Source organism: Epinephelus moara, chromosome 16 (genome assembly GCF_006386435.1).
Source record: "Epinephelus moara isolate mb chromosome 16, YSFRI_EMoa_1.0, whole genome shotgun sequence".
NCBI lineage: Eukaryota > Metazoa > Chordata > Actinopteri > Perciformes > Serranidae > Epinephelus > Epinephelus moara.
In genome coordinates, this window is record NC_065521.1 from 1,922,085 (window position 1) to 1,932,327 (window position 10,243).

The 10,243-nt window shown below is 48.3% G+C and overlaps 2 protein-coding genes and 1 long non-coding RNA gene across 3 annotated transcripts in view; 1 reads left to right on the forward strand and 2 right to left on the reverse strand.

Moving 5' to 3' along the window:
* Positions 1 to 135: 135 nt before the first annotated feature.
* pcid2 (PCI domain containing 2) lies at positions 136 to 6,594 on the reverse strand. The gene is made up of 15 exons (XM_050065857.1): positions 6,489 to 6,594; positions 5,935 to 5,990; positions 5,750 to 5,839; positions 5,532 to 5,605; positions 5,363 to 5,428; positions 5,229 to 5,270; positions 4,307 to 4,361; positions 4,115 to 4,218; positions 3,925 to 4,000; positions 3,691 to 3,832; positions 2,921 to 3,021; positions 2,334 to 2,407; positions 2,127 to 2,252; positions 481 to 604; positions 136 to 370 (listed from the first exon to the last, which is right to left on the reverse strand). The coding sequence occupies exons 2-15, from the start codon at positions 5,968 to 5,970 to the stop codon at positions 281 to 283; spliced, it is 1,200 nt and encodes a 399-aa protein (XP_049921814.1). The 5' UTR covers positions 5,971 to 5,990; positions 6,489 to 6,594; the 3' UTR covers positions 136 to 280.
* LOC126403284 (uncharacterized) lies at positions 3,027 to 3,678 on the forward strand. The gene is made up of 3 exons (XR_007571304.1): positions 3,027 to 3,150; positions 3,246 to 3,321; positions 3,368 to 3,678. It is a non-coding gene; the product is annotated as an uncharacterized LOC126403284 (long non-coding RNA).
* A 1,726-nt stretch (positions 6,595 to 8,320) lies between the features above and the next one.
* Positions 8,321 to 10,243, reverse strand: part of tbx19 (T-box transcription factor 19) — a 38,830-nt gene continuing 36,907 nt past the window's right edge. The window contains exons 9-10 of the mRNA XM_050065947.1: positions 9,552 to 9,702; positions 8,321 to 9,473 (exon numbers count right to left, since the gene is read on the reverse strand). Coding sequence (XP_049921904.1) covers positions 9,308 to 9,473; positions 9,552 to 9,702 — 317 coding nt within the window. The 3' untranslated portion in view covers positions 8,321 to 9,307. The remainder of the gene's footprint in view (positions 9,474 to 9,551; positions 9,703 to 10,243) is intronic.

A 10,243-nucleotide genomic window follows, 5' to 3' on the forward strand; every position in this document is an offset into this window, starting at 1 on the left:
GGGGACACAGAGGGATACAGGGGGACACAGAGGGATACAGGGGGACACAGAGGGACACAGGGGGACACAGAGGGACATAGAGGGGATACAGGGGGACACAGAGGGGACACAGAAGAAGAGACGTTGGACACGCTGTACGAACCAGTAGCTGTTTTATTAGACTTTTTGTTACACAACAAAATAAAAAACGACGTTGTGAAGAGTTTCCAGGAGCAGCAGCCAGAGAGGATTGTGGGTAATGTAGAGCGCAGCAGCCAGAGGGGATTGTGGGTAACGTAGTCTAAGAGACTGAAGACAGAGGAGGGAACGGGTTCTGTTTACTGACCACGAGCTTCTGGTGCTGATGGGAGATGTAACCTTTGATGTGACCCTGACAGGAAGAAGACAAGAACAAGAGTTACTTCCTGTTTTCTGTCCCAGCTGTTTCCTGTGTAGTGTGTGTGTGTGTGCGTGTGCGTGTGTGTGTGCGCGCGCACTGACCACGTAGATGAGATTGGCGAGGATACACTGCACCTCGTCAATGTCAACGTCCTCCTGCTGCATCATCTTCAGAGACACCAGGAAGGCATCCAAAGGAAGCTGGTGCGTCCTCAACAGGAGGTACCTGAGGACGGACAGGGGGACAGAAAGACAGACAGAGGGGCAGAGACAGACAGAGAGACAGACAGAGGGACAGACACAGGGACAGAGAGACGGACAGAGAGCAGCTTTATCGTGACATCATACATCATAATAACGACATGGAGCCAAAATCATCTGGTGAAAAATACGATCAGACAGACCAGGTCAGAGTGACCTTGACCTTCAACTACCGAAATCTAACCCCTGATCACTGAGTCCAATCTGACGTCTGTGCCAAATTTGAAGAAACTCCCTCAAGGTGATCTTGAGATATTGCATTGACAAGGGTGAGACAGACACAAGGTCACAGTGACCTTTGGCCTTTGACCACCAAATTTTAAGCACGTCATTCTTGAGTCCAAGTGAAAGTTTGTGCCAAACGTAAACATCACATTTATTTACTTTACATGGAGCTAAAACTACATTATGTCAACAGTTTGCTGTATGTGTTAGCCTCTGTCTGAGTGGTGGGAAAACTTATATCATCTTGAGCAGTAGATGTTCACTGAAAGCTAGCTCAGGCTTTATTGTATTGAACAATATGCTAACATAGCGACGTAAGCTAATTGCTACCATGCTTGCTTTACAAGGAAATCAACTGATGCTTTGAGACGACGGTCAGAAATGACAGGTGTGATCACATGATATGGTCTAAGGTGGATCTCAGACCACAGTGTGTTCAACATGTATTATTTCACAATCCGTCTAGAAAAGACGATTAGCATCCTGCTACCGTACTGTTTGCATACTGTTCCGTTCCATTACAATGAAATAACACTGGTCCTGGTACTCTATCTGTGACTGCAGTACCTGAGGATCCTCTAGGGGAGCTGCAGTACCTGAAGGATCCACTAGGGGGGGCTGCAGTACCTGAAGGATCCTCTAGGGGAGCTGCAGTACCTGAGGATCCACTAGGGGGAGCTGCAGTACCTGACGGATCCACTAGGGGGAGCTGCAGTACCTGAGGATCCTCTAGGGGAGCTGCAGTACCTGAAGGATCCTCTAGGGGAGCTGCAGTACCTGACGGATCCACTAGGGGGAGCTGCAGTACCTGAGGATCCTCTAGGGGAGCTGCAGTACCTGAAGGATCCACCAGGGGGGGCTGCAGTACCTGAAGGATCCTCTAGGGGAGCTGCAGTACCTGAAGGATCCACTAGGGGGAGCTGCAGTACCTGAAGGATCCTCTAGGGGAGCTGCAGTACCTGAGGATCCACAAGGAGGAGCTGCAGTACCTGAGGATCCACAAGGAGGAGCTGCAGCACCTGAGGATCCACCAGGGGGAGCTGCAGCACCTGAGGATCCACAAAGAGAGCTGCAGCACCTGAGGATCCACCAGGGGGAGCTGCAGTACCTGAGGATCCACAAGGAGGAGCTGCAGCACCTGAGGATCCACAAGGAGGAGCTGCAGCACCTGAGGATCCACCAGGAGGAGCTGCAGCACCTGAGGATCCACCAGGGGGAGCTGCAGCACCTGAGGATCCACTAGGGGGAGTGGTAGTACTCACACTTTCTTGAAGAGGTTCCTGTAGGTGATGATGCGGAGCTTCTCAAGGATGAGGAAGATCCCACAGCGGATGAAGAAGGTCTCGTGTTTGGACAAAGCCTCGTTCAGCAGCAGCAGGTTCCCCTCACTGAAACACACACACACTCACCTGTCAGCTCACTTGACACCCTGATGATGTCACTGATGATGTCACCGCCCCTCTGCTTACCTCACTGCTCTGGTGACATCAGCAAACTGTATGAGGTCGTACTTCTTCAGGAGCTGATGAGTCGGCATGTGACCCTGAAACCATATGCAGAGGTCAAACTGGGACCTGAACCAGGGTCTGTGCTGAGATTTGAATGTGTACCTGATCTAGGATCTGAACTGGGACCTGATCTGGGATCTGAACTGGGACCTGCTCTCAGATCTGAACTGGGATCTGATCTGGGACCTGAACTTGGACCTGAACTGGGATCTGAACTGAGACCTGATCTGGGATCCAATATGGGACCTGACCTGAGATCTGAAATGGAACCTGTTCTAGGATATGAACTGGGACCTGATCTGATATCTGATCTGGGACCTGAACTGGGACCTGATCTGATATCTGATCTGGGACCTGAACTGGGACCTGATCTGGGATCTGAACTGGGACCTGACCTAGAATTTGAACTGGGACCTGGTCTGGGATCTGATCTCGGATCTGAACTGGGACCTGACCTAGAATTTGAACTGGGATCTGATCTCGGATCTGAATTGGGACCTGAATTTGGGATCCGAACTGGGATCTTAACTGGGACCTGGTCTCCTCACCAGCAGCATCTTGACAGGCAGCAGGTAGATGAGGATCATCCTCTTGTTCTTCTGACTGGATCGATGACAGTGATGGAAGGCGTAGGACAGGAACTCCTCCGCTGTGGATTAATCAGGTTACTGGTGATCAATCAGGTTACTGGTGATCAATCAGGTTACTGGTGATCAATCAGGTAACTGGTGATCGATCAGGTTACTGGTGATCAATCAAGTAACTGGTGATCGATCAGGTTACTGGTGATCAATCAGGTAACTGGTGATCGATCAGGTTACTGGTGATCGATCAGGTTGCTGGTAATCGATCAGGTTGCTGGTGATCAATCAGGTAACTGGTGATCGATCAGGTTACTGGTGATCGATCAGGTTGCTGATAATCGATCAGGTTGCTGGTGATCAATCAGGTTACTGGTGATCGATCAGGTTGCTGATGATCTGGTGATCAATCAGGTTACTGGTGATCGATCAGGTTGCTGATGATCGATCTGGTTGCTGGTGATCGATCAGGTTGCTGATGATCGATTTAGTTGCTGGTGATCAATCAGGTTACTGGTGATCGATCAGGTTACTGGTGATCGATCAGGTTACTGGTGATCGATCAGGTTATTGGTGATCAATCAGGTATCTGGTGATCGATCAGGTTACTCGTGATCGATCAGGTTACTGGTGATCGATCAAGTTACTGGTGATCGATCAGGTTACTGGTGATTGATCAGGTTACTGGTGATCAATCAGGTTAATGGTGATCAATACCAGTACAGTTCCAGTGTTACCTGGCTTGAAGTCGCTGTCGAACATGGCCTTGCGGCCCACGTAGTATTTGTAGGTGACCTTCTGGGCGGGGCTGTAGTCGTTCTTCAGGTTGGAGCTGTCAATGGCCCTGATCAGAGGTTTACACAGGTGCAGCTTATTGATCTGAAATCAACCAATCATATGATCAATAACCAGTCAGCTGGGACAGACGTGCTCATGTCAACATGTTTTGAGCACACAGAGACATGTCACACCTTAAAGTAGATCTTAAACAGCTGGTTACTCAGAAACATCATCCCCCACTTCTTTGAGTCCTCGATCCCTGCTCGACTGGCACACACACACACACACACACACACACACACACACTTGAGTTTACATACTGTCTTTAAACTGTGTGTATGTGTGTGTGTGTGTGTGTGTGTGTGTGTGTGTGTCACTGACTTGTCGCTGGCACACACTCTGAAGCAGCTCATCAGCTGTTCCGCAGCCTTCTCCAACATCTCCCCCGGCTGACCTTTACCCTTCTTCTGCAGCTGCTGCTCCGCCTGCAGGGGGCACAGGTCAGAGGTCAGAGGTCAGCACTGCAGCAGTAACAGCTGACCTCACATCAGTGTCTGTGTGTGAGCTTCTTACATTGTTGGCAAATATCCTGAGATCCAGAGTGACAGCGAACATCACCGGCAGAGCCCTGAGACCAAAGACACAACACTGAGGCTGCGTTCACAGGCTGCGTGTTCATATCAGCTCCCAAACACAAAACACACACTGAGGCTGCGTTCAGAGGCTGCGTGTTCATATCAGCTCCCAGAAACAACAAAGCAGCAAGCTAGGCTAACAGTTTCCCTCTGCTTCCAGTCTTTATGCTAAGCTAGGCTAACAGTTTCCCTCTGCTTCCAGTCTTTATGCTAAGCTAGGGTAACAGTTTCCCTCTGCTTCCAGTCTTTGTGCTAAGCTAAGCTAACAGTTTCTCTCTGCTTCCAGTCTTTGTGCTAAGCTAGGCTAACAGTTTCCCTCTGCTTCCAGTCTTCATGCTAAGCTAAGCTAACAGTTTCTCTCTGCTTCCAGTCTTTATGCTAAGCTAGGGTAACAGTTTCCCTCTGCTTCCAGTCTTTATGCTAAGCTAGGGTAACAGTTTCCCTCTGCTTCCAGTCTTTGTGCTAAGCTAAGCTAACAGTTTCTCTCTGCTTCCAGTCTTGATGCTAAGCTAGGCTAACAGTTTCCCCTGCTTCCAGTCTTTGTGCTAAGCTAGGCTAACAGTTTCCCTCTGCTTCCAGTCTTTGTGTTAAGCTAAGCTAACAGTTTCCCTCTGGTTCCAGTCTTTATGCTAAGCAAGGCTAACAGTTTCCCTCTGCTTCCAGTCTTTGTGCTAAGCTAGGCTAACAGTTTCCCTCTGCTTCCAGTGTTTATGCTAAGCTAGGCTAACAGTTTCCCTCTGCTTCCAGTCTTTGTGCTAAGCTAGGCTAACAGTTTCCCTCTGGTTCCAGTCTTTGTGCTAAGCTAAGCTAACAGTTTCCCTCTGCTTCCAGTCTTTATGCTAAGCTAGGCTAACACTTACCAGTTCTCTTCTTTGTGGGACTGGAAGGCTCTCAGGAAGGACGTCACGAGTCAAGGACTGATCAATTATTGGTCCATCTTGTGTGTGTGTGTGTGTGTGTGTGTGTGTGTGTGTGATGTCATCATGAAGGATATTGAACGACGAGAGTCTGGAACTTGTAGGCTTCAACAAAGTCGTGATTGGACACTGCGTAGGTACACCTGGAACACACACACACAGAGTGCTGTTGCTATGGTCACCTGCACTCTGACACACCTTCAGCTGTGACATAAAACAGAGGAGGCCTCTGATTGGCCGTCATACCTGAGGTGAGCGGCGACCATCTCATCGTATGGCGGCTCCAGGAGCTGCTGACACTTCTCCTCTGGACTAGCCAGCTGTCACACACACACACACACACACACACACACACACACACACCACACACACACACACACACACACACACACACACACACACACACAGGTGAGGCCGTATCCTAGCAACAGAGGCTGTGTGTACCTGAGGGGGCGGGGCCTGACCTGGAGGCGTGGGTTGGCGACATGTGGGTGTTTGAAGGAGAGCAGCTCGGCGCAGAATGAGCCCTCTCGGTTATCGATGGCCTCGTAAACCTGCAGGAAGGAAACACCAATGAAGAAGAACACGTCTGTGTGGTCACATGGTATGACAGGTGACGACGATGATGATGATGAAGGTCAGAGGTTACCTGTTGCAGGTACTGGTTGATGGTGATGTGAGCCATGACGGCCGCAGAGCTTCAACCTGAACACACAAACAGTTACTGACCTCACACTGTTTCCATGACAACATGATGATGTCAGCTCACTGACTCAGAGTTTAACAGAGAAATAAACACTGTCTGACATCTTTAGATTAAACCCACTGGGAGCACTGGGAGCACTGGGGGCACAAACTACTCTGCACACATTATTTATGTATCTATCTCTGTGACATGATGAGGTCAGAGTTTACCTGGCTGACTAAACCTGAGACTTTGTTACCGACTAACCGACCCCGCAGTGCTCAGACATGTCTCTGACTAACATCCAGTCGATCGATTAATCGTCCCAGCTCACAGTTTGACTTTACAGACGAAATGTCCATTAAACTCCGGAGGAACAGCTAACGTTAGCTAGCATGCTAACCCGCTATTTCACGCACGTCACGGTTACAAAAAGTCGTGAAATAAATTCTCTCAGACTTCAGACTGTAAACAAACAGCGGCGTCAACACAGTAAACAAAAACAAACTATGACGTACCTGTTAGAGCGAAGGTTTAAAGCAGAGAACAGCCCGCCGTGTCTCACTTCATTCAATGCTTACCGCGGCTCCAAACAACTTCCGGGTCAGCAAGGTCGGCTTCCGATAGTATTTCACAATAAGAGGACACACCGGATACACGTATTACAAAAGATAGATTTTTTTAGTTTTTATCTGCTGAAAAGTTTTATTTTACAGTTTAATATGGAATATAAACCTGTATGACGTCATTTGACAAGCAACATATTGAAATTTAACTCTTTGCAGTGCCGGGTGCAGAGGGGGTCAACATGGATGTTTTCAAAAACAAATAAAATGTGACAACTATTATCTAATTACATCATCGGTTAAATTTTGTTCATGAAGCTGAGATGGATGGAACATAAACTGTTTTATTGATAATTCTATTAATGTATTATTTCATGATTATTTATTATTCTATTTTGTTTTTATTTGTTGTCAGGCCCAAACAGAATCTGTGGATTATTATATTGTTTACAGTGCTATTTTTTAAGATATTTCATATATTTATTTATTATCGATTTATCTATTAACGGGAAATCTGATTTCATATTCCAATTATCGAATTAATTAATACATAGATGAATAAACAGCAAACAGACATTGTGATAAATATATGAAACTAATAAAATGAGTGGTTTTATTAATATTTTGCTTTTTAATTTTGGAGTCAACAGGAAGTTTAGAGACAAAACAAACAGCACTACACACACATACACACGCAGTGTGACAGTAGCTGCACATTAAAGTACTGATTACTATTGTTATTTAAGATTTTTCCTGAACATCGTCAGTGTTGTGACGCCGTGTAACGTGGTGATGGAGGGATTAATTTTATTTACAATAAAACACATCCCAGACAGGCAGAGGGTCCTTTAAATCTTTATAGACACAGAGCAGGTTGACAATGTGTCTTCCATGTGATAAAGTTCATGCAGCAGAGAAAAAACATCAGATATACAACTCTTATTATTGTTTTGTTTAGAGGAGACAAACAACAACAAAGAAACAACATGCAGCAGCTGTAAACACCCACCAAACAGGAAGTGGCTTTGTTTTTTATTTTATGAGATGAAACAGTGTAAACACAGCTGATGGTCTGAACAGCAGGGGGCGTCACAATACCAACATGTCACTGCGTATACTGGGTCTGTACTGGGACCAGTTTAACACGTCACTGTGTATACTGGGTCTGTCATGGGATCAGTTTAACACGTCACTGTTTATACTGGGTCTGTACTGGGACCAGTTTAACACGTCACTGTGTATACTGGGTCTGTACTGGGACCAGTTTAACACGTCACAGTAACGTAACGTGAACATATTTGCGTACTATACAACAGTAATCGTAAGTGCTAATATCGTAGGCAACTGGACTTGCTTGTGTTTCTTGAAGACGTTTCGCCTCTCATCTAAGAAGCTTCTTCAGTTCTAAATGACTGGTACGAAGTTGCAGGCTATAAACCCTGCGTGGGTGGGAACCCTTGCAGAGTCGTAGGGGTCACGTGAGGTCTTAGTTTCAGAGTCATTAAGGTCACAATGTGAGTCGTTGACCCACCTGGCCACTATGTGAGTCGTTAGGGTCAGGTGGGGCCAGGGGTGAATGGGTATGAAGTCGTCTGGGGAGGTGGGTCAAAGACTCACACTGTGACCTTAATGACTCTGAAACTAAGACCTCACGTGACCCCTAGGACTCTGCAAGGGTTCCCACCCACGCAGGGTTTATAGCCTGCAACTTTGTACCAGTCATTTAGAACTGAAGAAGCTTCTTGGATGAGAGGCGAAACGTCTTCAAGTCCAGTTGCCTCCGATATAGCACTTAGGATTACCATGACCTGGATGACTGAGAATCTTCACGGACAAGTATACAACAGTACAACTTCAGTAGCCACCAACAGAGACCAGTACCCGCTGGTAGTTAACTGGGAATATTGACCAGTGGTCACCATCGGCTACTGTTAGCCGCCAACAGAGACCTTTAACAATCAGTGATGGAGGATGAGCTATTTACAGGCACCACTGTGGGGACTGGGACTCTTCAGCTCTCACCAGTAGCCACCAGCGGTCACCAGTGGCCACCAGCGGTCACCAGTGGCCACCAGTGGTCACCAGTAGCCACCAGTGGTCACCAGTAGATACCAGTGATCACCAGTAGCCACCAGTGGTCACCAGTAGCCACCAGCGGTGATCAGTGGTCACCAGTAGCCACCAGTGGCCACCAGTAGCCACCAGTGGTCACCAGTAGCCACCAGTGGCCACCAGTGGTCACCAGTAGCCACCAGTGTTCACCAGTAGCCACCAGTGGTCCCCAGTAGCCACCAGTGGTCATTAGTGGACACCAGTGGTACCCAGTGGTCCACAGTGGTCACCAGTGGTCACCAGTAGCCACCAGTGGTCACCAATAGCCACCAGTGGTCACCAGTGGTCACCAGTAGCCACCAGTGGTCATCAGTGGTCACCAGTGGTCACCAGTAGCCACCAGTAGCCACCAGTGGTCATCAGTGGTCACCAGTACCCACCAGTGGTCACCAGTGTTCATCAGTGGTCACCAGCAGCCACCAGTGGTCACCAGTAGCCACCAGTGGTCACCAGCAGCCACCAGTGGTCATCAGCGGCCACCAGTGGTCACCAGTGGTCACCAATGGTCACCAGTGACCACCAGTGGTCACCAGTAGCCACCAGTGGTCATCAGTGGTCACCAGTAGCCACCAGTGGTCACCAGCAGCCACCAGTAGCCACCAGTGGTCATCAGTGGTCACCAGTAGCCTTCACCTCCATTCGACCAATCACATCCCTCCTCAGAAGGAGTGGGTGGGGCCAGGTGGCCATCCGGCACCGCCCACTCGACCGTGACTGGGCGGCTGCATCAGGCTGTCGCTGCTGATTGGTCCGTGGAGAGTGGTGCAGGGTGAGTGGGCGGGGCTTAGCTCAGTGCATCCGACGGTCCACAGACAGGGATACTGACTGAACACAAACATGTTCACATTTACATACAGGAAGTCATCAACCTTTAACCTTATATGGTGATGGGCGGGGCCTTACCTGGAGTTATGAGGAGGAGGAGGCTGTGAGGAAGGAGCGCTGCTAGTCAAGGGGAGGGAGGGGGGAGAGGACAGGGAGGAAGAGGAGGAGGAGGGGGGACGAGGGGAGGAGCTGCTCCATCCGTCTGATAACACTCCTTCAGACAGACACACTGACACAACATGTAAACATGTAAACAAATCTGCTGTTTATATAAAAGCTGAACTCCTTCAGACAGACACACTGACACAAACAGGTAAACATGTAAACAAATCTGTTGTTTATATAACAGCTGGGGCCTGTATCACGAAGCGAGATCAACCTTTCCTGGGTTACCCAGACCCATCCTGGGTTGACTNTCCATCCGTCTGATAACACTCCTTCAGACAGACACACTGACACAACATGTAAACATGTAAACAAATCTGCTGTTTATATAAAAGCTGAACTCCTTCAGACAGACACACTGACACAAACAGGTAAACATGTAAACAAATCTGTTGTTTATATAACAGCTGGGGCCTGTATCACGAAGCGAGATCAACCTTTCCTGGGTTACCCAGACCCATCCTGGGTTGACTAACCCTAACAATGGCAATCAGGATAATCGGTATCACGATGCTGGATATCAACTCGGTAACTCAACCCAGGGTTGCTTTATCAAGAGCCGTGAACGCGCACGCAGCGGACCAATCACAATCATGAGAGAAGCG